Here is a 27,315-nt window from a genome sequence, read left to right on the forward strand (position 1 = left end):
GGAAAACTGCTCGATCTAATGTGGACGTAGTTAAGTGCAAGACATCGGTAATATTGTCTCGGGTTGCCTAGATTTTACATCGTTCGCGCACATAGCTATCTGCCGCCTTCCGTCGAGGGGAATCCAGTCCTGCCTATCGTTCGGTTCGATTCGCGAAGATTTCTATCTGAACGACTTGCTAATGCGCTGTAAACGAGCGCTAAACGGACTTGTGAATGCGGCGACTTTCCTGCTTCTCGGTGCTCCGTCGCGCGGTGAGGAAATCACCTCCTTCAAGGCGCCAGCTTAAACGAACGCTTTATACGCTTGTTTCCGGCTGAATTTCGGCTGCGAGTAAGCGTACGGCGTTTTACTGCGAAGCCTAGGTGAAGACGCAATTCTAAATCGGTCACGCAAAATTATGCAGTAAAATCGCCGACATGACTTAATAGCCTCAAAAAAAAATAATAAGGTTTCAGACCGTCTCTGCTCAGTTTGATCTGACTCCGGAGAACTAATAATTTAGTACGCGAGACAGCAGTAGTAAGGAGAGGCTTTGTACTTGTTGAAGAGGCAAGACCCGCCGATTGATGCGGAGCAGGCTCCGTCGTAGGGGTGGTAAATGACCTTTAAACAGAAAAGCAAAGAATAAATCAGGAAACAGATAAACAAGCGGTCTGTTGTTGTTGTCGTTGCTGCTGCTGCTGCTGTTGTCTGAGTGTCCGTCAACTTCTCTTCTTCATTGCGCACAGCCGTTGGCCTCGTTCTCTCGCGACATCCTCGTGTTTCTACTCGCCCGATACGAACAGTAGCACACGACAGCCATGCAATGCCCGTCGACAGATACTATTAGGCTATTATTAGGGGGCTCTGTCGTACGGCTATACAGTTTAGCTGTGATCGCTGCTGCTTCTTGTACCTTCATTGATGGTTCTTAGCTAAGCATAGTCAGCTCATGTTTAATCAGCGTGTACAAAACTAACAGGCGTCAGGAGGGGCAGCCGCATTGGTAGAGCCCTGGCGTAGCGATAAATGACCTTCTGGCGCTAGTAGAGCTTTCCGCAGTTTAGTAGCGCGCAGTCAGTTACTATACACGGCAACTTATAAGCGGCTTTTTTAGGGTTTAGTCAGCAAATCAGGCAGAACGCTAATCCAACTATATTTGGATCCCCGCAGGCTGTTTTAATGTATAAGATTTACCAAAACAGTTACAAACTCGTGCGTCTATCAACGTTGACTAGAGACGTGCATAGGCTATAGGCTTCCTATTTTGGTGCTTGTAACTTTCCGTTAATTTGCGACTGACATTGAACCGTTCCTTGTAAGCGTTCGTTCTTGAAACGCAGGTAACAAATGTCTACGTGCAAGAGAATTCGGTTGAAAATGATCTGCGGACTTGACAATTAGTTTGGCTGTGACTCTGGAACCACGGAATCTATGTCGTAAATTGTAGCGCCCATGCATTTTTATTTCTCATTTAGTGCACCGACGTTTCACATAATTATTTGATTTTTCCGCCGTGCATTTTATAACCACAAAATGTGCGAAAATTTTGCGAAGCCTGCGTGCGTTAAACATTCTTTTTCCTCCCTGAATTCCGTGATTATAAATATTGCTTAGATTTTTATGTTCACCGGGACATTCTCATCGCTGTCAGTATTTTACCTGAAGTGATCATCTTTATTTTAAATATTTCTAATATCACTGCATATTAGTATGTTTAATTACTGAATAATCAACGCTTATAATACCAAGCTTTTTGTGCTTTTATTGCTATAATTTCTGATAAAATTTGCAGAATGTTTGTAAAAGATTAAATAAATACATAAAATAAATAAACACGCTTTTAAGTGCAGGGCGTCCGGCATATCGCTATAAGGAAAGACTTGTGCTTGTCATAAGTAATGTATGCAATCGGGTACCCCTGGGAACAACGGCTGACGCGTTGGCTGTGAACCATGCAGCCAGGCGCGGCAAAAGTTCATAGATACTAACTGTCGTTTTCTTTGCCTTCGGTTGCGTATTCACGTGGACGTAAAACGCGAGTTTTCAGAAGGCTCGCTGCTTGCAAATGGATGAAGTTTAATTTCGCTACACTTGCAACCTTACTTTTGAGCATCGCCCGCGTGAAGGCTGACATGCAATTAATTGCCTCGAAGGCCAGACCTCTCGAGCTTTGATAGTAGCGCACTCCGCTGCCTCCCCCCCCCCCCCTCTTTCTTTTTCGAAAGAAAAGTGGAACGCGCGAAATTTCGGGTAGCTCTTGGGCTTTGAATTCTTGCCGCAAAATGCTAGGCGTCGGCAGCAGTCACGCGCAGTCGCGTGTCCGAGAGTTTCGAATGTGAGATGAGCGAGTAAATTTTCTTTTAGAAACCGTCTCGCTTTTCTGTTGAGCGCTGCCAGCTCGCGCTCTTCGTCTTCACCGTGAAGTGGTGCGCAGGAGCGTGCCTTGTTTGCTTTAGCTCTGTTGATTGTTCTGCCAACTTGACGCGTCTGCATACTGTCCTGAGAAAAAGACCGAAAAGACGACGAAGGAGGAGGAGGAGGTTCACCCGCCTTCATCAGCGAGAGCTTAGCACAGGATGGCCGCAGGAGGAAGAGTGCCTTCCTTTTCCCCCCATGCTTGCGGATGTGGTGGACGGATGAAGTGTTTGCTCTCGTCTTTGCGGGCAAGAGGAAGGGGGATAGAGACAACGCTTGGCTTTACCTCTCGCCCGAGGCTCTCTAATTGCTGTCGCCTGCACGCGGTGTGATGTCCGCTTCCCGCCTTTTCGTTGTGTTCGTGTGACGCCGTCCTTGGACATGGTGTCAGCGCGGAGCTGGGAACGCTAATCACGGTCATGATAACAGCAGCAAAGCGAAGAATACAGAAAGAAACTATTAAGAGGCGGAGGTAATGAGGTTAACCGGAAAGTATGTCCGGTTCGCTACCCTACAAAAGGAAAGGTAGATGAGGGAATAGAAAGATCGATAGAAAGATAATGTTCTCTCAACACAGACGCGTAAAAGGAAAGTGCGAAGCGGGCAAAGGTAGTCACACAGGCCTTTTGATTTCTAGAGAACATATTAGCGCCTGCATAACTTTGCGTGCCAATTGACGGCGAGACCTGTATTGAAGTATCTTATCTCTATAGACAGAAGCAGGTGGTCCAATCGCGATAATGTGCTACAGAGCCGCTGTCTGTGGGCAAGAAACTGAAGGAAGTCACGCAACAGATGGTCAATGAAAATGAAGAACTTCAGCAACCGTACTCTGGTTCGCGAAAATCTCCCTGCGATCTTGCTGAAGCCGAACGTAACGCCGAAGAATATGCGACCTAGATTAGCTATCGGCGCGCAAATGACAGCTCGCGGAAATGTCTTAAGTAAAACAAGTCTAGCGATTGTGCGCTGCATAAACAGAATTCACAAAGCTCGCCCTTCATAGTAAGCGTGTTGCGCTCTGCTAATAGTACGGAGGTCGTGCGATCAAATCCCGGTCACGGCGGCCGCATTTACATGGGGGCGAAATGCAAAAACACGCGCGTACTTAGATTTGGTGCACATTAATAGAACCCAGGTGGTCAGAATTAATCCGTAGTTCCACACTACGGCGTGCCTCATAATCAGATCGTGGTTTTGGAATGTAATGCACCACAACTTTTTTTTAAAAGAAGCGTTCGTCATCGTCTCCTATTACCGGTCTGCTGTAGTACATTCGAGACTCGGGGGTAGCTTAATTCGGCAGTTGAGTAAGTGTTCTGAGTGCAATTTGATATTGCCAGTCAATGTTTATATATGTGGCTTTGGCTCGGGAAGTAAGGGATTGAATTCACAAAGCTATTGGTTGACAAAGGCTGTTTTCCATTGAGCGGCTGCCTGCGGTAAATGTGTGTCCAACATTACAACTGGCGCCCGGTTGCTCTTACGAACGGCGGTAGCGCAAAAAACTTTTAATGAAGACAGGCGCAGATGCCAATGGTGCTTCTTCTTCAACGCTTGGTAATGAACAATGATAGCACATAGGAATCAAACATACTAACGCTGACGGCCAAAATAAAATAATGAGAGGACGAAAAGAAAATGCACATATTTACAAGTGGCGGTATACACGCACACCAACTTACTTTCCACTACATGGGTTTCGTAGTGGAAACTATGGGCCCTCAGTAATATTGGTTTCTCAGCTTCACGCAGAGATACCAAAGTAACGAGCTTGCTTAGCAGCAATATTGTCTTCGCAACTATAACTACCTTTACGTATTGGAGCTAGCTTGTTTGTTAACTACACATCAAACTCGAATGCGTACTCGCGCTAAGCGAAAGTTGTCTGCGAACATCAGCGTGAAAAGTGTGTGACGAACCTGAAAACCCTGTCATAGTGGAATACCTTAGGGCGTGCTCAGACAGTGCGTTTATTATTTTTCTAGCACGAGCGGCGACAGCTCAGCTATCTCACGTTTCGCTTGAATAAGGCCACCTCCAAAGAAAAATAAAGAGAAACAACAAAGTAATACGAGAGAAACAGTGTAGCTATAGGGTTGTCGAAGCCCGGCTCCAATCTCGCACATCGATCGATGCGAGAGCCCCGGAATTTTCGCGCTCGATTACTCGGTGACACTAATTACCGCCCCAGCCCGACGCCGGAAAGTTGTTCCCCAGCCGGCAGAGCGATGCGCGGCGCGTGTTTTCGAAAGTATGCCTGAAGTGCTGCGAGCGGTGCCCGATATTTATTGTCTCCTCGGCACGCGCACATCACGATTCAATCACTCGTGCGGCCTTGACACGTTTCCCGGTTCCCTCCATCCGCTCGTGCGATGTATTCAGTCACGCGACACAAACGCAGCAAGCAATGGACTACTTCTTTTTTTACTGATAAGCGTAAAGTATTGAAGATTTGACTGACTCGCCTTGGGCAACTCATCAGCGTACCGTGAAGTCTTGCAACAGTGTCACTCGTTGCGTGATTTCTTGTAGCTCATGCGATGCCGCTTTACGACCGATCTGCGTTGTGGGGCTCACCTATTTTCTGCTAGTGTTCTATCAAAACACTAAGCGTGCAGACTGAGCCACCTGTTCTGTCCCAGTGGTGCACGTTCTGCACCCGAACACGAGGTCGTCGCTTCGATTGCCTGCCACGACCGCGCTGTATTCCCTACGAAAGCAGAACGCGAAACGCTCCTACATCTACATTAGGGTTCACGTGCTGCGGAACAGCGGGTGGTAACAATTAAACGACAGCCCTCTATTGCCGCGTTTGTCGTAGTCCCTTGCTGCCTTACACCTAAGTGCGTGTTCGACTGGGCTGGTCAGTAGAGCCTGTGAAACAGCAAAATCCCTATTCACAAAACGTATTAAGGTGCAATGGTTTGTGAGAGAAAATTTCAGTCATCACAGATGCTGGATATACTTTCAGCGAAACCGGCCGGCCCAAAAGTAAAACCCACTTACGAGCGAAGAGCTTTGTGAATTCGGCCGCTGACTTTCAACAGTGCGATGCATGCAGGGCAAAGAAAAGGAGCGTGGGACGGAGCGTTTAATGTAGTTAATGTTTTGCGAGAGCGGCTGCGTCCTGTAAGTGTTGCTCTCTTTCTTTCTTTGTTCCATGTCGGCCTGTAAAATCTATACGTTTGCTGTTTTACGGTAAACCTAGAATAGTTCAGTCAGGAATTCAATCAATGTGTTAAACAGCCACTTTGTCAGTCTGCATTTTCTCTCTTCGTTTTGTCCAGACGTAGAGAAAGAGAGGAGCCTGCGTCTAAGCGGTCAAGTTGTCGAACCATGCGGAATGTCAATGTGTGTCGTCGTAAGGGGCGGGAAAGCGTCATTCGCAGACGGCGGCGTGAAACAGCCGCGCCGGTGACAAGGAAGACGCGCTGCCCGTGCAAAAGCATGTATACGTCGAGGGCGGGAAAGCGTTCACTCGCGTCGCCACCTTGATCGGGATTGATTACGCCGCACTCGCCGGAACACTTGACGCGCCGCGCGTTCCTAGCAGCAAGTCGGACCGCGAAGTGACTCCCCGTCGAGGTCGCTCGCTTTCGATGCCCTATCTAGCCTGCTTGCCCATTTCGGTGCAGTGTGCTCTATCTAGCGCTTCGCCCGTGTATCTCCGCTTGAATGAAGACGCTTGAATGCGCGTGCTTTGCTAAAGATAGGTTGCAGTTTCGCCCGACAGGTGAAGCATCGATTACGATAGCAAACTAGTAGACTGCCATACGAAGTTAGGGTAGTAGTTTTATCGGCCGTATGAACTTGTAAACAGTCCCTTACTAACTAAATTAACAAACATGATTTCACGCGCGCACGAGCAAACATGAACATAACTCACTCGATAGCCGCACACACCCGCTGTCAGAACGATGCGAGCTAGAAAGCGCCGCAGCAAAGCGAGCGGCCTGACCTTCATGCTGCCTCTCGCTTCAACGCAAAGTAAGCGGTGAGAACGCAGCGCGCACGAAGCTATCATCCCTCGGCGCAATCTGTCCCCATCGCAGATCGGTTTAAAGATAGGGCCTACACAGTCGCCGCCGTAGTAGAACGCTCCCTCTTCTCCCTCTCCCCCTCCGCAATGCCTTGCGCGCGACGGAAGACGGCACGCTTTCCTGCCGCGCGCGCGAGAGATTGAGCTAGCATTCTTGGGTCGCCCTCGCACGTACAGCATACGGCGCGCTTGCGGCGATGTTATTGCCCTTCGACTTCATACGAAACATCACGGCGACGCAGATGGCAACGACGACGACACAAATGCGCTTGGTCTGGCCATATTATCGCTATAGCAATGATAGGTATCAGGTCTACCACTGTTCAGTGAGGGCAGTTCACTTCAAAAACTGCAACAGATGTGGGGAGGAGGGCAACATAACCGTCCGGCGCTGTGTATAAAGATCCTTCCAGTGTGCAAATTGAAGGCAGGCGTGCTATCGGCAACCAGCGCTGAAGCTTCGCGTGACATCAGCAGCGCCGTCACACAGCCAAGCGAGTGGTAGATATAGTTTCGAGTAGCACATGCAGTGATTTCACGTCAGCAAGTTCACCGATCGTATTGAGACACACTTTTCGAGGCTCCTTACATGACAGTTAAAGGACGTGCTAGGACGTAGCAGCGCATGCGCTCAACGCGACGCGCATGGCCATGGACAGAATTTGGCTGGACGCATTGGGCTAAGCAAACTTTGATGCAGGCGTGCGTCTCTTATCGCTAAATATGTCGTGCCTTCTTTGTAGCTTCCCTACCGGACGGTGTCAGCATATTTTTATTACCCATGAAAACTGCTGTAGCGCCTCCTGGGCAGCGCTGGTTCCCCATAAACTGATGCGGGAAAAGGTGACAATAACTGACCGCAGCAGGCGATAGACCGAAAGATGCTTTATGTCATTCCAGGTTTTGGTAGCAAGAAATCCTTAGAGAGAAAGAGATAGCGCGAAGCTAGTGAATGTCTCCATCGTGGGGCTTCCGCGCTTTCAGACACCTTTGCCATCGCTGGGCGATAACACTGAGGCCAATCACAGATTGCCAAATGACAGCATTTTCGAACCGCGCATATCCACTGGGCGCAGTTCACACACACACACAAAAAGGTGTGAAGTGCTTTCACTCATCATCGCATGCTTGCGGTGCGAGCCGGCTCCTTTGTCGAGCCAGACTGCCCTGCCACGGTGCTTGAACGTTCCCCGCCACCAACGAGACAAGTGCATTAGACGTGCTCAATCTTTCAAAACGTCCTCTGCCATCGATCGCATATCGCGCGGTTGAATAGATTGCGCGTCATCGCAATACAACGCGCATGTCGTCGCTTTCGTCATCGTATAGCAGCACCCGCTCTCCTCATGCCACTTCCCGCCACAGCCGTGAAGACCGAATAGATGCACTCGAGTGCCTCCAGCAGCTAATGTATTCTGCTCTTCAGCCCGATGTCACGTTTCTCATTCTGGTCCATCCATGGCGGTTGCCTCGCTACGCGTATGCGAATGCTCTGATGTAACAAGGATTATGGCAATATGAAAGGAATTGAGGTGCTGATATTTAATCCGCAGCAGTTCACTATACCTTTCCTAGGGCGCCTCCTGAAATAGTCATCGTTTTGCTTTGGAAGCGTTGAATTCTGTGAACTATGAAAGTAGCGCAGGCGATTTTCCGGAACGTGCGTGGATGAAAGTTCTCGCTTCGGCATTGATGGTAGGTTTGCCAGTTTGCTTGGCAAAAGCTGAGCTCAGCAAACGCGAGGTGTAGTTTATGGGGCACTGACTTTGGGCACACGAACAAGCAGATAAGCAAAGAAACAAACAAAGAACAAACAAACAAACAAACAAACAAAAAGACTTCTGCTGCTAGCCTGTCATCTGCCTTGTTCATGTCGTTTCGGATCATTAGATAGATAGATAGATAGATAGATAGATAGATAGATAGATAGATAGATAGATAGATAGATAGATAGATAGATAGATAGATAGATAGATAGATAGATAGATAGATAGATTATGGTATAAGTATTTCGCTGGTTTGTCGAGCACTCGTAACGGTTGTATCAATTAAAGGGTGAGGGGATCTGAAGTCAGTGCTTCCAGCTCAATCCTTCTTGTTTGTCCCAATTTGTTTACCTCCGGCTACTCGCGGTTCTTTTTCCGCATTTCCGCATTTAGCTGCTTCATTGAAATGGTGCTTCCTGAGACGAAGAGATTTCCGGCATGTCCGGACAGGACAGATTCACGCGCAGTCATTCTTGCCGCCGCTCCTACCCGACTTGCGTCCGAGATGCCCTGTGGAGACGCCATCACCCGGACGTAAACTGCTGCATAACACTCCCGCGCTGTGCGGATCGGTGTCCTCTCAGAATGTACTGTTACCACCGTGTAACACATTTATTTTATTCAACCCGACAGGCTTTCAACGCACCGTCAGTTTCACCGGCAGAAATGCGTGATGTAACGCAATACTTAAGCATATAGGGAAAAAAGGACTATTGCCTACGTCTTCGCTTCAAAAACCTGCATTTATTACCGTGATACTAATTTGGTATCCCCTTTTACAGTACGCCACACTAAGCATTCCACTAGATAGAAAGCTAAATTATTTGAATGTATGCGTCCTTTAAATTCGGAGATAGTTCCAGTGTACGCGCAGGGCACGGGAACACAAGAACGTGCAGCAGTTTGTTTGTGGTGTTTGGTATAGTTTCTCCTCTTATTTTTTTTTTCAGTCCATTCTTTGTCCGCACTCCATTCGTTGCCTCGTTTGCTCCCGAACCGTTCAACTTATCCTCGAAAGCCGTCGCGTTATGCGGAAAGGAAAGGAAAACTCTTCGGGAATCGTCGGGGACGCGAATGAAACGAGAGAAGCCGCAACAACGAGTCTCGACAACGGATGTTCTATCAACGCGAGGTGCTGCTACCTGCACGTCCACATTCCTGCTACGCGAGCGCGCCGCAATAATTCGTCCAACGACGCGCCCCCGTTTCGAACGAAACAAGCTACACACTCTTCTCAGTTTAGAGCGCACATATGCGTGCCGTACATTTCTAAAACGTGAACCAGGCACAACGCGGAACAAGATGCAGCAAGGAGCGCTCGCTCGCGTACGCCTGTTACGGGAAATTGAATTCAGCGTCGCGCTGGCGGCGACAGATGTTGTCGTAGCCCGCTGTCGTCGTATTCGTCGCGTCAGTGTAAATGCGCGGCGAAGGCCGCTCCCGTAGCAGACGCAGCCTTGCAGCTCGCACCCAAGCGCTTCTGCTGCGGCAGACAGGCATGGCGAGAGAGGATTGCGGGAGGCACGGGAGGGACGAAGTGCGGCTGCACCCGTTTATAGGGAGTGCGGCCACCCGGCCAGACGAACTTACCGAAGCAAGGTCTTGTTCCTTATAGGCGTTTTGTGTCTTACGTGCGTCAACGACGACTGTCCAAGTTGAGGCATCTCTTCTTTATGCCTCTCTCACTTTCTGTCCAAGTTGTGCATACGCTCGGAATGGCGGATGACTTTGGCCTTCGTGCACCCGCCCAAACAAAACGAAGGAAGCGCTTCGTCGAGATCAGGCCATGATGGGGAAACATATTTTTCTTTTTGATTTCCTTTCTTTGCTTCCTTCCCTTGTTTCTCTGTTCCCTCACCCTCCGCAGCGGCTGCAGACACAGGCTCCATCTCTCTACGGTCTCCACTAAACGTACAGTGGCGAGCGAAGCCGCAGTTTTCCACTTTGTGTCCTCCCGCTTTGCATTTCGTACAGTGTTATACGGATCGCTTGTTCTTGCCCTTTTTCTTCTTCTGTCTCTCGTCTCCGTCGGGTCTGTCCGCTCTGGCGTCGTTTCTGCGAACGCCCGTCGCCGTCGCTGTCCTCGCCGAATTCATCTCCCTGGCGATCTTCCACTGCGGGCGGGTCGCACTCGCCCGTCGGCGCTGCCACTGGCGCCTCGGTATTGCCTCCCGCGTCGACCGTGCCAGGATTTTACAGCGGCGGTCTCCTCGTACTGGCTGTCGCGGAATGCGCGCGTGTAAGCTCAACTCACGAGGAATGCCCTGCGCACATGCCCGGTTTCCTTCGCGTTGAATGCGAAGACGTTGTGAAGGCGCTCTGCAAGTAGGTCAGATCGTGTGTCGCTGCTGTCACAAACACTTCACTTCTTTTTTTTGTACTTTGGGGGGTGTTTTGTTTTGGTCGTAGTTGGCTCTATAAGTATCATTTCACATATCATCGTTCCCACTGCAGAAGCGTATCAGGTGGGCCGCCAGGCGAATCTGACAGGTTTTCATTAAAGGGGTTATCTCTCCTTTTCAGTTTAGTCGGCGTAGGATGTACTTAATTATTTGCCGACCTTATCTTTTTTCTTCTTTTTGTTGATTTTCTGTGAGCATACTCCTTGTGAGCACGTAAATTTCTTTGCCAACAGAAATCTTATGCGTTGCAATATTCGTAAGGAATTTGTCCATTATCTTTCATTGACATACTGTATTACGTCACCTTAGCCATATATTAGCTGTGTTTTTGTTACTGCGTATTGTGTATATCTTTGATGTCGGTTCCATGTTTCTATAAATGTGCGGTTTTGCTAACTTCAGGATGAGAGTCACTTCTTCTACATATCAGGCTCTGTATTGTTGCTTTCCCCTTTCTTTTCTGGAACTTGGTCGTACGCACGCCTAAGACAGCTGAGATATCCTCGAAAAGCCTTCGACCTGCTTTGGTACGCAGCGCTGCGCTACAGTGCTTAATTTGGGACAGAACTATCGAGGCAAAGAAATCAAGAAAGCAAGAAAGAAAAAATACACACCGGTCGCGGCCGCTGTCTTTTCTTCAAGGCGCGCACAAATGCCGGCAGGAAAGAGACGGCAGTGTGCCAGCATCAGCGATAAAACCGCAGAGGCTGTTGTTGTGGACGCTCGCGCCGTTATCTCCGCAGAGGCCGTTCTGAGGTCGTGCGGTCTTGCATGATTGTGGAAAGGTCCGGAAGCTGGGCCGGAGGAAGGCATTGTGTGTGACGCCTGTTCTGCGCGGCCGGTCGCCGAATCGAGTCATGCGCAAAGCGTATCCTGCAGAGATAACCAGTCGGCGGCACTGCGCCGCGCGCATCCCCTAGACATTTGCATTGACAAGCGAGGTCAGCGATAAGATTGCGCAAATGCGCCCTTCCTAAGACAAAGGGGAAAACCGTTGACACGTTTTAAACGTGGAGGCAACACTGCAGCAAGAATGAGTTGCTGCAAACGTTGCATGCAATAAATTGTTTCTTTAAAATTTTTCATGTTTCGGATCCGGATTTTAATTAAAGATTAATTGAATTGAATTCTGGGATTTTACTGCCGAAGTATAGCTTTGTGTGCATTTGATTTCTGCGTCGCTCATAAGCAACTCGCTTACTTTCACAAATGCGAAATGTACTGGAGTCGAATCCCGATGCTGCCGGGAACCGTTCCTAATTGGTCGAGATGCGCCTCCCCCCCCCCCCCCCCCCCCCAGCCCGGCGCTAAGGCTTTTCACAAGGAGTTCTCATCGCGAAAGGGGGTCTTTTGGAAGTTTGAAATGTTCCTGGTCGCTCCTTGTTACACACTGCAGCAATAAAGAAATAGTCGAGCATTCGCCGCTGTTGTGGGAGGAAGACTAGTGCTGTCATCGGGTACCCAGCGGTAAAACAGATAAAAACGCGCTCCCTCTCTGTTGCTCGGCCAGTTCAGGAGAACCAGCGCTTGAGAAGGACGCCCACTTGGTGGTAATGTGCCTTAATGAGCCGGCAGCAATTCTTTCAAATCCTTAGAACGCCCGCTTTCCAGATGAAAGTCCCTTATGAATATGCCAAGTGGCCTGGCTGAGGTACCCCTCTATACCCATGAGAGAGTAAAACATCTTTATTAATAATATGCATGCTCACTGACCTGGAGAGGCAAAGCAGAAGAGTGGGTCTAAAAATTAATCTGCAGAAAACTAAAGTAATGGTTAACAGTCTCGGAAGAGAACAGCAATTTAAAATAGGTAGTGAGACACTGGAAGTGGTAAGCGAATACATCTACTTAGGGCAGGTAGTGACGGCGGATCCGTATCATGAGGCGGAAATAATCAGAAGAATAAGAATGGGCTGGGGTGCCTTTGAACAGATCATGAACAGCAGGTTGCCATTATACCTCAAGAGAAAAGTGTATAACAGCTGTGTCTTACCAGTACTCACCTATGGGGCAGAAACCTGGAGGCTTACGAAAAGGGTTCTACTTAAATTGAGGACGACGCAACGAGCTATGGAAAGAAGAATGATGGGTGTAACGTTAAGTGATAAGAAAAGAGCAGATTGGGTGAGGGAACAAACGCGAGGTAATGACATTTTAGTTGAAATCAAGAGAAAGAAATGGGGGGAGGGGCATGAGCAGGACATGTAATGAGGAGGGAAGATAACCGATGGTCATTAAGGGTAACGGACTAGATTCCAAGGGAAGGGAAGCGTAGCAGGGGGCGGCAGAAAGTTAGGTGGGCGGATGAGATTAATAAGTTTGCAGGGACGACATGGCCACAATTAGTACATGACCGGGGTTGTTGGAGGTGTGTGGGAGAGGCCTTTGCCCTGCAGTGGGCGTAACCAGGCTGACGACGACGACGACGATGATGATGATGATTATTAATAATATTTGAATGGAGATAGCAGTGTGGGAGGAACCCTCAGTCCAGGCTCCCTAAGATGATTCCGGCGATGTTGCCCGTTGTATCACAGCTCGGAGGACCTCGGGAGGTCCGTCGCGGAGGGCATCGTCCCACAACTCTTTGTTGCGTAGGGAGTAAAGGAGAGTTGGCAAGGGAGGAAAAAGGTTTGCAGTGCACTCAATCGTGACGTGGAAGATTGTGGGCGAGCTGCCACAGCCAGGGCAACGATCTGCATAACAGTGTGGGTAGAATTTATTGAGAGAGACAAGATTTGGAAAAGTTGCGGCTCGTAGCTGGTGTAATGCCACTGTTTCCTCCCGCGAGAAGGACGGCGGCGGTGCGGCGTAGGTGCGACGAATGCCTGTATAATGACGGTGTATGTCTTTGTAACGGAGCAAGGGATCCCCCTACTTTGAGCTAGTCGCCTCACCACGCCGAGTCGCCCGGAGGGAAATTTCTCGGGCAATACCCATGATAAAAACTGGTGGGTTCCCGGTGGCGCTGGGATTCGATTCGCGTACCTCCCACACCCGAGGCGGACGCACCTCTCTGCCTTTCTTGTAAAGGATAAAATCGCGCTCTCTTTCTTGACAATCTCCCCAATACTATCACTCCCTTTCCTTCTTACCAAGTGGGAAATAGCAGACTAGAGCGCGTCAGCTCAGGTCGATCTCTCTGCTTTTCCTATACATAAAATCCTTCTTGACAATCTTTCTGTCTGCCCTAGCTTTTTCCAACTCCTGTTTCCCCTACCCCAGTACGTCGCACCAAACCGGAAACTCCTATCTGTTTTGCTTACATGCCTTTCCTCTCTCTGTCTCTCTTTTGGCAATCATCTTCGGTGACTTCTGCAACATTTTTCTTTCGTTGTTCTTGTGGTTGTCTCTGGAAAAAGAACCGGATATTTGCCTTCTAGTTAACTGACCTGCCTGTCGGGCCGCATTTCTCTATCTTCTTTTGCAGAAGTCAAGATGCTGGTATCCTAATATTGCGGCGTTAATTGTCTGCGGTTGAATTAACAAATAAGGTCGCGGTTACGCTATTGGAATTCGCCGTTCATCAGTCCGCAATGGTATGCAAACGATGCTTTGTTTTCGTTTCTTTCAAATACTAACCGGCCTGTGCCGTCGCCTTTGACCACATGACAGTTTACTTGGGTGCATATGTTTTCAGCAAACTCTCTCTCTCTCTACTACTACTCTTTCTTCTACCTCACCATTCTGAATCTTATGCAGGGTAGCAAACGGGGTACTTATTTGAAATGTAAAGTGTCTGTGAGATGTTTCCTTTATGCCGCACCGGCTGCTCTTTTTCACATACGCAGTTCGATGGGGGCGAAATGCGAAAACACCCGTGCACTTAGATTTAGGTGCACGTTAAAGAACCCCAGGTGGTCGCAATTTCCGGAGTCCTCCACTACGGCGTACCTCATAATCAGAAAGTGGTTTTGGCACGTGAAACCCCAGAATTAATTAATTTTTCACATAGAATTACGTAAAATACAAGACCGAGGAAAACGAAAAAAAAAATCGCGTGAAATGCATCACTCATTCTTACGCTTTTCCCCTTAACCTTCCTACCTTTCCCTCTTGATATTATCTCTATCTTTCTCGTCTTTTATTTTACACCTCGGCTTCTGCATTGCTGTTCTCTCGCCCTGCTTCATGGTATTCGCCGTGGCTAGCCAGTAAAGCTGCCGTGCTTGTTTACATACAGGACCTCATCACGTGGTTCATTGGTTATAATTGCAGTCGTTTGCTTCTCTGCAGTGTCCTTTCTCTGCTGTCTAAGTAGACAATGAATTCCAGGGAGAAAAGGCGGATGGCATCGAGGGGAATGGGTGGGTAAGGGATGGTTTCACCCAAATTTCCTTCGTCTCCGTCCTCGCCGCGCTGTCCATGACTTACTGGGTCACGCTGTGTGTGTGTGTGGCTTCCACGCACTGCTCGTTTTCCCACTGTGTACATCGTCTCCCCGCTGTTTGCTCAGCTTGTTAGCCGAGTTCGTGGCCGAGACGGCCAACGAAGATAGATAGAAGAAAGAAGGAAGTGACGAAAGAAGAGAGGCGAGACCAAGCCAAGAAGAAGGAAAAACAAAAGAACTAAGGAAGGGAAAGAGGTCGCGTGTCTACGCTTTGTTGCTCGTTTTCGCCCTTTTCGTCTCGACAAAGCTGGCCTTTGTTATTGGTTTCCTCATGTTATTGTTGCGCCCATCCTTCGATCTCTCTCCCTCTCTTATCGCAGTTTATCGTTCTCTATCGCTTTTTTCTCTTTCTTTCATCGCTCTTTTATCCGCACAAGTCTGCGCCATTTCGATGACGCCGGAAGAACGAGCTATGATATGAATAAAATAAAAAGGAATAAAAAGAGTGGCGAAACGGAGCCATCTCCCTCTTTAACGGCGGGTCGTAAACGCAGCAGTAGCTCGCAATGAGTTGGGCTGCGCCGATCCCACGCACAGCGGCACAGCTTGTGAGAGCCGTTCCCGTTCAGTGCCTCCTCCCTTCCAATTTCCCTTTCTCTATCTCTACTTGTATTCTATGTCCCGCTCTTTATGGGCGTTATTAGATCTCGCACTTTAGTTATCGGCACCGCTTTTAGGTCTCGGCTGTAGGCTGCTTGGCAACGGGCAAAACTGAAGAAGTGGACAGGACCAGGCACACTCTTGGAGGCCGGAGGGGAGGGTGGGGGTCACGCCATGTCAGAGAGCAGGCCCTCCCCCCCTCCCCCCCCCCCCGCTTCATCCCCAGGGGTGGTGTTCGCTCACCATAATTTCCTACATGTTTTCATTTCTCTTATGCGCCGCACAATGTCTTTTCCGTTTGCGGTTACTTTTATACTAGCTATCTGCGAGGAAATAGTCATATCCGAGTCGCTTTAAAAGCGTCGTCGTGCAGTTTTGACGGAGTGTCCGTGGAACAAAAAAGAAAGAAAGCCGGTCCGTGATAGCAGATCCCGTCATCCGCTCGGGCTCTTTATAGTAATACATGCGGTATATTAATGCACGATATCCGTTCCATTCTTCTGGCCGAGACATTATTCTGGCTCTGTCGTATAATAGATGAGATGCAAGAGAGAGAGAAAGAAGGGGCCTTGAAGAAAACTAAGTCTAGCAGTTATGTTCCGGGTGAAGTGCTTCTGCGAAAGCGAGGAATTCTTGGTAATTTATGAGCTGACCGTAGTTTTTGTTGTTTGCCTCGCACGATACGTTGAAGGACAGCCGAAAGCGATTTCATGCTGGCTTAGAAATATTATTTCACTCAGTGGTACTGCTGCTCTTTTTTGCCTGTAAGTTATGGCATTTTAGTCAAGTGGTTACGTTATATATGCGAGCTTGCACGTCGCAAAAAAAAAGGAGGGGGGGAGGAAGACCAAAGAAAGGAATAAGAAAGAAGAAAAAAACAAACAAAGAAAAAAAAAAGACCCGGGCGAGCTGCGCCCAATAACAATCGTAGCTGCAAGGTCAGCGCTTTTGTGCCCAAACGGTTTTGTATTGAATGACATGCTAAGAGCAATTTTGATTGTTGCATCGGGGCGCAGTATTGGCGATATGGTTGACACTTGTCGCAGCACGTAAACAATAACACGCCAGCAAGAGAGAGATAGATAGATAGATAGATAGATAGATAGATAGATAGAGAGAGAGAGAGAGAGAGAGAGAGAGAGAGAGAGAGAGAGAGAGAGAGAGAGAGAGACGCTCTTTAATAATAATGTTGAGATGTTAGCATTCTGTTATTGAAAGGATGTTTGCTGTTATAATGTCAAACGCTTCGTAAACGGTTTCTTCATGTTTACGTTTCGTGTTCTTCCTCGCAACAATCGCCAACCTTTCATCGGCTGCGCCGTTCCTTTTTGTTCGTGTTCTATATTTCCTTCCCGTTTTTATTTTTGTTCCTCCTTATTTTGTTAGTACGAACAACACCGAAGCAGAGCCTGCGTTGCACACAATACGTGTATGTCTGTAGCTTCCGTTTCCTATCTTTCACTAAGTTTTGCTTCCTAGCATACACGGCACCTCGACGCATGAGCCCATATCCTACCTTTACTTGGACAGCAGACGGCAGACAAAACCAGGATAAAAAAAAAAAATGTGCGCCGTAGCCACCGCCCGGGCGGAGAAAGACTGCCCAGAAACGGCGATCCAGTTCCAGCAATGCGGGCGGCAGAATGGCCGTTATCATCTATAATACCGGAAGCGTCATTTTCTTTTCCCGTCTCCTCTTCAGCGCAGCCCGCATATAGGAGGAAGCACTACCTTGGTAGGACGACGTCGTTCGAACTGACAAGCTCCACAACAACGCGTCGTCGCACTCTTCCTTCTCGGCGGCCATTCTCGTTTTATCGCCGTTTCCGTGGTGACCGCGCGAGCGCCCGCACTGACAACCGGTCGTTTCGATGCCGTGATTTATTATGCATGTAGCCGTCCCAGCTTTTACCTCGACGGGCGCTGCTGAACGTGCCTCAATTTCTCCGGTGAAAGCGATGTACATGTCTATCTATCTATCTATCTATCTATCTATCTATCTATCTATCTATCTATCTATCTATCTATCTATCTATCTATCTATCTATCTATCTATCTGTCTGTCTGTCTGTCTGTCTGTCTGTCTGTCTGTCTGTCTGTCTGTCTGTCTGTCTGTCTGTGTGTCTATCTATCTATCTATCTATCTATCTATCTATCTATCTATCTATCTATCTGTCTGTCTGTCTGTCTGTCTGTCTGTCTGTCTGTCTGTCTGTCTGTCTGTCTGTCTGTCTGTCTGTCTGTCTGTCTGTCTGTGTCTAAATATCTGAATATCTATCTAAAGCTTCAGTTCTCGGAGCTTTTTTTTTTTCTCCCTGGGTGCTCCTTTTCACGTGTACGTTGCGGCTTCTTTTCTGATGCGCAATCACATTATTTCCCGTCTTCGATATCAGCCTTTTTACCTAGTCCGCTACAGCACGACATTATATGCCCCTCCTGGAGATACCCAAATTACACCTGTTGTATGGTCAAGCTAATAGCAGTGAAAGCGGTAATAGTTTAGCCAATGGCGGAAACTCGCTTTCATAAATTTTAGTGCCGTACCGGATCGCGACGCCCAACGTCCCACGGCAGTTAACGGGGAAACGGAAGCCGCCGACTACACCACTGCTTGCGGTCGCTCACGTTAAGCATGACGAAGCTCGTCGCGCCAGCGGCCTTTATGAGCGCACGCGCTGTTTCCCCGGCCATTAAGGCCAGTGACTCGCCTACTGGCCCTGAAAGAGAGTGCAGCTGTAAACGCTGTACTTGGCAGCTGAATCGCGGCTCCATAAAACTGCACTGTCGTAAAACGCGATCGCTGCAACATCTTAAACTGATGTCGTTTATCAAATAACGAAATATTAAGCACGCTTTTCCCCTTGTTGCTAAGAGAGCGACCAAGGGTTATACGGTGTGCACGACACACTGTTGTCGTGAAGCTTTGCGCGCTAGTGAGGTACTAGCAACGCTTAAGAGCCTGTTTGTGCCATGCGTTTTGCGTTAATGTTAAGGATATACGTATAATGTCTAGGGTATTTGCCTGCTTAGCATGAGGTCGGTCTTGCCTTCCTCGTTAGTCACCCCGCTTTGGAGGTCGCAGGTTTGACCTCCGGTCGAAGTTTTGCCGCCATCATCACTTCAGTAGCCTCATCCCAATGTCGTCATAACGCCTTCGTCGTCCCATCGACGTCAGTCCTTAGTCATACTACATTAATCATGCTGCCCCCGTCCAGTCGTAATTTTCCCGCCATCGTGAGACAGTCGCTATCACGCATCCGTTGTGATACCGTCGTAGTCGTGCAGCCGTGACCGTGCCATCGTCGTCATCCTACTCTGGCGATACTGTCGGCGACACGCCACTTGTCGTCATACACTCGTCGTCTTCCCACTATCCTTATACCTTTGTCATGCCATCGTCGTGTTCATACCGTCGTCGTGATCCTGTCGGGGAGGTTCCGTCGCCGTCGTACACAGTCGTCGTCATACAATTGTCGCCATGCCGTCGCCGTCACGCTGTCGGTGGACAATCGTCGTAACTTCAATAACATCATCTCGTTCTCATCGTGCCGTCCTCGTCATACCGCCTTCGCTGAACCATCGACGTCAAACCTTCTTCGCCATTTCATCGTAATTACGCTGTCGTCATTCAATCGTGATCATTCGCCGTTGTCACGGCGTCGTCAAGTAGAAATCCGATCGTTTTCATTCCAGCTCAGTGATCTGTTTCTCGTCATACCGTCGCCGTGACGTCATCGTCGTCATACGCTCGTCACCATTTCGTGTCTTCATGTGGACATCGTCACTCTGACTTCGGTATACCATCGCCATCATTTAAGAATCGTCGTAGCATTGTCATGCCGGCGTCGTAATACCGCTTTTGCCATTCCATTGGCGCCATTCCTTCTCCGTCATTCTATGGTCGTCACTGCGTCGGTGTTACACAGTGGTCGTTAGGCCGCCTTGTTCGTGTCCGACCTTGGCAAGCGAGTGCCGTAGCAAAGTGGAACGCCGAAGCAACGAAAGTCCCACAAAGACTACTACTGTTCTTAAATAAGCATCTTCCAGAAATACCGCGGTGTCGCTACACCGCTGGGATGCTAACCGTATTGCCGTCGATAGTCATCGCGAGATGAGTTGCGCTGCAATTTTTTTTATTATTCGTTGCCACTCTTTTGGAATGCATTGGCTGTACTAACAACACACGGAAACGCGCGAAGAACACGACATACGCTCAGAGTTGTTTCTGTGTCACATTTCTCTTGCATCTGACCCAGTTGGTATAGTGGTGCTTGCTACTTCAACCTTCTTTTTTCTAACACAACATTTGGCAACGTTCGATCAGCCGTCAGAGGATCCTTCGTGGACTACGCGAAGGTTGCGCGAAGCGGTCGTTTCCGGAAAGCGATCGCGCGCGCGCGCTCCGCGCTGCCAATCTCGCGAGAAGGGGAACGCGAGCGAGCGAGAGCCAGCGCTGCGCCGCACTGCGATCCTTTCGCGAGCGCGCCGGAGGTCAAGGTGGCCGGCTGGGCGAGCATGGGGAGGCGAAGGACGCCCAACGTCCTTCTCCGTTTGCCGAAACCAAAGAAAGCGAACGAGAGAAGCGCGCAGCAGCAGCCGGCTCCCGGACGCCGGCGCCGCCGCCGTAGCGAAGGCGTCTGGCGACGAGGCAATCGGGGAGCAGCAGCAGCAGCAGCACTTCGGGGGGGTCCCGTTACGGGGGGCGAGCCAGCGAGGCTGGCAACGCGAGGAACGCGCACGGTGCGCTGCTCGAACGGCTTCCTATTTCCTTTTCTTGCGTATTGAACTTCAAACGACGTTTGGTTCGCCGTATTATAGCGTGCGTGCGCTTTCCGCTCTCGGGCCTGCTGGCGAGATCCTGACCGCGCGTCCAAGGTTCTCAGCGAGCACTCGGCTGCGGCAGTGCGGATTGTTTTACAAGGGGGGAGGGGAGAGGAAGGGAGGGAGGGACGGGGCAACAAGCGCTCACGAAGATTTTCGTTGAGCCGGCGTGACTATAGCAAAATATCGACCCAGCTACTATAGGGCTACGACCAGTATACGAGGAGGACTAATTAATTAGTGTCAGTAGAATCTGCGTAAAAAAGCGCATGCGTATGTTTTCAGAGAAAATGCTCTCACTTATGAAGATATATTTCGTATAATCCCCCCACTCCCACACAATACTCCTGGTGGAGCCTGATTTTTGAATAAGTGAGTGAGTGAGTGAGTGAGTGAGTGAGTGAGTGAATGAGTGAGTGAGTGAGTGAGTGAGTGAGTGAGTGAGTGAGTGAGTGAGTGAGTGAGTGAGTGAGTGAGTGAATATCCGAGCACTTTGAGTCCAACAACCCAAAGAAGACTTCACGGATTTGGGAGTGCGTCATCAAGGCTGCTACCGCCGTGAATGGTCATTTTATGCAGGTCACATGAACAAGGCACATCAGCACTTAATGCTCATTGTTAAAACGCAGTTAAATGCGGTCATTGTCAAAGCAGAAGCGTGACGCCATCGCTATGGAGCGAGCGTCGGTAGTCTCGAACGCACCTGTGCTCTCAGCCCTGAAAAGCACCATCGCGTTGAAAGGAGAAACTACGCATGCTTTCTTGGCAGCAGGGCTGTATGTTGTATTTGCTGCGCCGCAACACAGCACGTGAGCATCGAGGTCTCCCGCAAGCTTGGCGTGTGTTCTGTCGGCCAAGCATCGGGGCGACGTCGACTGCTGCTGCGAACAACCATGCCTCGAGAATGATTTGCACGCATCTCACGCCTCGAGTGTCGACGTGCTACGTGAGACGTTGTTGTGTGCGCAGCGTTCGATAACCCCGGTCGTTGTCGACGCGAAAGCCTTGCCGTGTTGGTACTTAGATGGAACGCGCGGCATTCACCGTCGCCGCTTTCTCAGGCTTCTGTCGTTTCAGAGAAAGCGTGGGGTATATGCTGGAGACTGCAATAAAGAGACGCGGTTTATGTGATACGCGTGAAGCTCGCGCTCAACCGCACAGTCTCTCGTATAATAGTCTATCGCCTGCCTGTCGGACGCCGGAAGGCCTTGAAGCTAGTTCCACGGCGCGTTTGCTTTCTGGGATGGACGTGTTCGTTTCCGATGTTTAGCCGCTCGGTGCCCGCGATAGCCGTTCTCTTCGTCTGTCTGTTTCGAGGATATCGCTTTCACCGGACAGTGATTGGCTGAGCTGGCGGACGGAATGCCGGCCACTCCAGTGAGGCATCACACTGCGCCGGGCTCTACCGCGGTTCCTGAATGGCTGTTATGTTCTGCCGCTGAGCACGTAGCTTGGAGCTCAGTTGCCGTCTGCGGTCGCCGCGTTCTAGTTAGGGGTGGGGTAAGATGCAAGAGCAGAAGTGAGCTTAGATTTAGGTGCATGCTAAACAGCCCCGTGTTAGATTTAGGTGCGCGTTGAAGAATCCCATGTGGCCAAAATTTATCCGGAACCCACCACTACGGCGCCACTCATACCTCCAATGCTGCTTTGAGATGTTGAACAGCATGAATAGAATGCGCTGAATTTTATACGTTATGCAAACGTGAACAGGCGAATGACCGACCCCAGTTGGCAGCACGGTATGTAAAGGGAAGTTTTTCTTTGCGAACCCCGGTGGGCTTTGTGGCCGTGGGTGCTGCGGCCTGGCTGTTCTTTTGCCGGTAGGCCAACCAATCAGAGAGGAGTACGCGCGCAGCGCGCACCGTTGGGTTCCTTGCACCACCACCAGATGACACTCGCCTCCGCGCATCCGTGGCAGCGGCGGCGCCGGCCGTGCGTAGAAAAAAAAAAAAAAACAAGAACCCGAACGCTCGCCTTCGCGCTTCCGTGGCTGGACGGTAATGAGGAAGCAAACGCTTCTGGCGAATAGAATGGATTCGAATTACGCTACGTACGTATCAGCATGCAGCATTTAAAACCACGATGCGTTCAAGGCGTAGTGGTGTTCTCTTGTAGTCAACAACTCCGCTTAACAGAAGGCTTGGGATAATTAGTGTGCGCCCGCATGTGTGCGCCCGCATGTGTGTGTGTGTGTGTGTGTGTGTGTGCGTGTGTGTGTGTGCGTGTGTGTGTGTGTGTGTGTGTGTCTGTGTGTGCGTGTGCGTGTGTGCCTGTGCGCGTGCGCGTGCATCCACTCGTCTATCGAATTGTTAAGCGCTCACACAAAGCTTCGCTGTATATAGATTCCAACTCGTTGGATCTGCAGCATTTCTTTTGGTATTGTCGTTCGCTGGCTTCATTAAAATATTTCAGAAGCGATTGCACATCGCTAGCCGTAATTCATTGGGTCATTGAACAGTCAAGCACACGACGAAAGAACTAACTGACGCTGTCGCATCAAGCTGCTGCCGTCTGTCAGAAGTGTCGTTTTCCGTTGGATATTTGCGCAAGACTGAACGTTCATTCATTTTTTCTTGCCCTGTTAGGAAAGCAATGACGTTGTGCTCCATAAAGCCCTAACAATTTGATATGCGTACTCCATCGCCTATGACTACACGAAATTGTTGAATTCTTTGTTTTTTGTATTTTATTTTTATAATGCATAATGTCATAATTAGTTATTTGTTAATTATTTAACCTCTCGGATATTATAATCAGAGGCAAATGGTAAATCTAAAAATTGTAGGCCGTCATGGAAAATTCCTCGTCCATATTTCTGTTGCTCCATACGTGCTACATATTTTTTGTTTCAAGTTTGAAGGAAGGCCGAAAAAGCACGCGAAAAGGTCCGCGCGACTAGTCGCGCTGCACTTTCTCGTGTTTTGTGGGCTTAAACAAATAATATTAATACAACTTTAAAATTTAAAGTCAGGATCAGCGCGGTGACTTTACTAAGCAGCCCCACTGTGAAGTAGGACCTCTTCACATGACCGACCTATCCCAATCCTACAAGCGGCCGAGGGTTTACCGAACACTGCTCAAGATTGGTACTCATCTTGCGCACTCATCTGTGAACTTCCCAACAATATAGTTTCCATTTTACGCCCCTTTCAGCGGGCAAATTCACCTACTAAGCGGGTGTTGGGTCCTTCGCTGACAGCTGCAGACGATTGTAGTAGATTGTCAAGGCACAGGTTAGAAGAAATAGGTGGCGTCCAAATACAGCGACCAGGGAACCGCTTCCTTGTGCAGCAAAGAACACGAATCTCTAAGGCGATGCCTTTGCGGAATGGATGCGCCGGAAGCAATTGCTGAGCCAAAGACACGTCATGCCCGCCGTGTTTCGTGCACAACCTATAAAACAATAAACTCTACTGGGTAGGCTTGAGAAACTGTATTAGTCATTCGGCGTTTGCGCCAGATCATGCATCTCAGGAGTGTATCCAGCGCCTTGCGCGCTGACCTCGTGTCCCGTTTTTGTGCTTTTGCAGACTGCCAGTTTGGCAACCTGACGTACGAGCTGGAGGAGCGATGGCGTCCCGACCTGGGTCCGCCTTTCGGCGTGCTCTACTGCGTTCGCTGTGAGTGCACCCCTGTGAGTATACACGCACGGTTTGTTTCAGTTATCGCTGCGCAAGTGCTGCTTCCGAGAGCCACGCGCAGTTTCCAATCTACGCCTGTGAATAAACGTGCGCATCACTAAAGGTTTCTTGCACAAACAAACAAGCAAGCGAAGCAAAAGAATTAGGGCCGGTTACTTCTGGAATCTGGGAGCGCACTCTCGAATGCAGAACTGCAGCCCGACGAGTATACTTCAGTTTCGGCCGGTCGGTGCGGCACACTGAAAATTCAACCAACGCAACTAAACCAGATCACGACAACAGCGCTGGTCCTGTGTATGCGGGTTGTGCTGCGCTGTGGCGTAATTTGCAGTATTGCAGCCTGAGCTTTGCAATGGGAAGACCACAGCGCACTTATGTTTTCTCGTTTTGTTTTTGGCCCGACAAAATGACTTCGTGAGAACACGGCGCCCGCTATTTCTTTTATACTTCATCTGAATGCCACTGATCCATGGCTGTAAAATTCTGCATGGTGTTCGGCTTAGTTAGCTCATCGGCGACGTTCGGCGACGTTCGGCGACGTTCGGCAACGTTCGGCAACGTTCGGCCACGTTCTCGCATCGCGCGATAACTCGCGCGAGTGATCGTGAGGACTCTCCGGGCGCGCCGTTGTTAGCAGAGAGTGCCGAATGCGGACCGAGCGTGGTCTGTTCTTTGCAAGTTCGTTGTTCTGGCATTTAAAGTGTATTTTTTTTTTCTATTTCGAGAAGCATGCGTATCGCGAGCGTTTTGGAACAGTGGGTAGCAGCAATGCCGCACGCGCTACAACTCTGCAATACCGATACCGACCCAGAAAGAGGGCGTTCGGCTGGACGCAACGCAAGAGCTGTGAATATCGTGTCGTGGTCATTATGGCATTGGAAATCGTGGCAGCTATTACGTCGTCGGTTTCTCTAACATTCAATTGCTGTATGCACAAGAAGATGGTGCAAAGAGACGTGAATTCTTAGAGCGACGGGTTTTTAATTTTAGTCTATAAGGGGCAGGCCGGGGGGGGGGGGGGGGGGCTGTCCTTTCTGCGAGTAGCTGCAGAGCCGAGTCCGGACGGGTATCCGGTGATCCAGCGAAGGGGACGAACACACACAGAAACAAATAAAAAAGACAGAGCAATATAGGAACAAACCAAGGCGCCTTTTTCTCTTCTTCTAAAACCCAGGACTGAAGTCACGCTCCCCGAGAAAAACCTTCACTGGAAAATTTGATGGCGAGGGTGTCGGATGCTCCGAGCAATACCTTGCGTATGACTCGGGGGCAAAGAGAGTGCAAGCACCGGAGAAGGTTGCGTTGCCGGAGGTGTGTCTGGACACGGCGCGCTGCCACCTTCTTTCTTTGTCACTGGAGCTACGCTGTGTCACTGGAGCTAGGCAGTGTCCGCGTCGAACTTCTGTCTCTCGTCCCTTTTCGTGCTAAAAACGCAAAAGTTATGGAATACCAACATGCCCAAACTTACGCTCTTACGCTGTAAACTTTGCTGGCTTCTTCGACGTCTGTGCGATTCTTTTGTGCTGGAGGCAGTTAAAGAAATAAAAAAAAAAGGAGTTGCAAGAAACCTGAATGCGATTACAAACAACGAATAAAAATTGAATGACGGAAAAAACGATGGAGGGCGAGGCATATAGTGAGGGCGCGATGTTCAACCTTTTTGCTGTCAGAAAGTGACCTGATTTGGTTTTCAAATAGGGCAGCGCGCTTCAGGGGACCGACATGCGGGGAAGAGTAGGAGCATTTCCCTCGCTACACCCCTTCTCCTCCGATTCCCCTACCGAACTCCTTCTTCCAGAAACATATCGCAGAAAGAAGCACGTTGCGAGATCTCGTACTGGTGCTTCGGAATAGCGCCAGAACTTGAACCCTTTCTGTGTCTCTATTTACTCTTTCTTTTATTGTGCGATGTGCCCTCGAATTTATCCCGTCTTTCTTTTTTTCGCGTTTTGTCTTTTTGCGTCACGGAGCACTTGTGCTGTCGCTTATCGCTGTAGGATCTCTCGATTTCGTTACATTTCTTTTTAGCCTCGATATCTCATTCCAATATACGTCGTCGGCTTCGCTCCTCTGTTTTCCCCAAAGCGCTGGAAGCATAAGTCGTGACACATGGTGAGTTTTCATCGAAATAATTGAAGACACGTGCCAAGGCTGTAACGCGCTCTGTGTTGCTGAAATGTTGCTGTTCTGCATCTCTCTCGTGGCTTTTCATCGTTTCCTTGCCGCTCTAGCATGTTCGGAATGTCGGGGCCTTCTTATCTTTCTACATTTTAGGCGTTTCTAGAAACTACACACCCGTAATTTGTTTGTTTGTTCCAGCTTTACGACCTGAATTGCTTGGCCCACGGGGACTTGTTAATATAAACAGCGAGTGCATGTCAAGAGTTGCTATGCTTTGTGGTCACACATAACTAGCCTGGCCACTTCCGCAGCTCGACTTTCCCAGCGTCGTTGGTTTCTGCCTCGCATATATATATATATATATAGTGTTATCTCGCTGCTGACGCACAATGCGCTGTTGTCGCCATTTTCTCTTGCCTCGTCCACAGTTGCCGTTACTTGGCCGGCTTGACTTCCTAGTTTGGCCATGTCCCCGCCGACCCCTCGCTTCCTTGATGTTTGTATTTGCGGTTGCTTGCGAGGTGTCGCAACTGCGCCACTTAGTTTGTTTATCCGTTTCTGCGCTGTGTTGTGCACACTCCAGCAGGATTATCTTGTTTCAGCTCGCTTGCGTTGGACTTCGTCCTGGCGAAGGAAACAGCGGTTCTCCGATTCGCTTTATTTGTTTTTCTTGCTTTATTACATTTACGTTATATTTCTTCTTTTCTTGTTAACTTAATACGTTTGTACGTGTGTAGCACACCGGCGCGTTTATAATCTAGGAAAACAAGGGAGCTGTCTATATTTAAGAAATATTGTCTTGAGATAACCGGTTCTAATGTAGTCCGCCTTCCGGTTTGTATACAGTTATGTGACAGCGAACAAGAAAGAGTAACATTGCTGGGATAACTGCGCTTGCTTTGGTGCATCGAAATCTCGAGCAGAAGCGTTCTTCTTTTTTGCACAATTTATGCTTTTTTCTTTGTAGTTCTCGTTTTCATGGAATGCCTTCAGTGTTTGCAGCAGAACAAAGGTCTAACGTGACTGCAGGAAAAAAGATCTGAGGGTACCTAAGCACTTCTGATGAGTTCTTAATGCAAAAAAAAAATTGCAGGACGCTTAAGCTTCGCCTTCAAGAGTTGAACGCGACAGC

The 27,315-nt window shown here is 49.2% G+C and overlaps 1 protein-coding gene across 3 annotated transcripts in view; it reads left to right on the forward strand.

Annotated features, from left to right (window-relative positions):
* The window catches only part of LOC142575454 (dorsal-ventral patterning protein Sog-like), a 352,058-nt gene that overhangs the window by 114,584 nt on the left and 210,159 nt on the right, over window positions 1-27,315 (forward strand). For all 3 annotated transcript variants that reach the window (XM_075684835.1, XM_075684837.1, XM_075684836.1), the window contains exon 2: window positions 23,952-24,055. In XM_075684835.1, coding sequence (XP_075540950.1) covers window positions 23,952-24,055 — 104 coding nt within the window. The remainder of the gene's footprint in view (window positions 1-23,951; window positions 24,056-27,315) is intronic.

The sequence above is a fragment of the Dermacentor variabilis genome, chromosome 3 (assembly GCF_050947875.1).
Source record: "Dermacentor variabilis isolate Ectoservices chromosome 3, ASM5094787v1, whole genome shotgun sequence".
NCBI classification, from domain to species: domain Eukaryota; kingdom Metazoa; phylum Arthropoda; class Arachnida; order Ixodida; family Ixodidae; genus Dermacentor; species Dermacentor variabilis.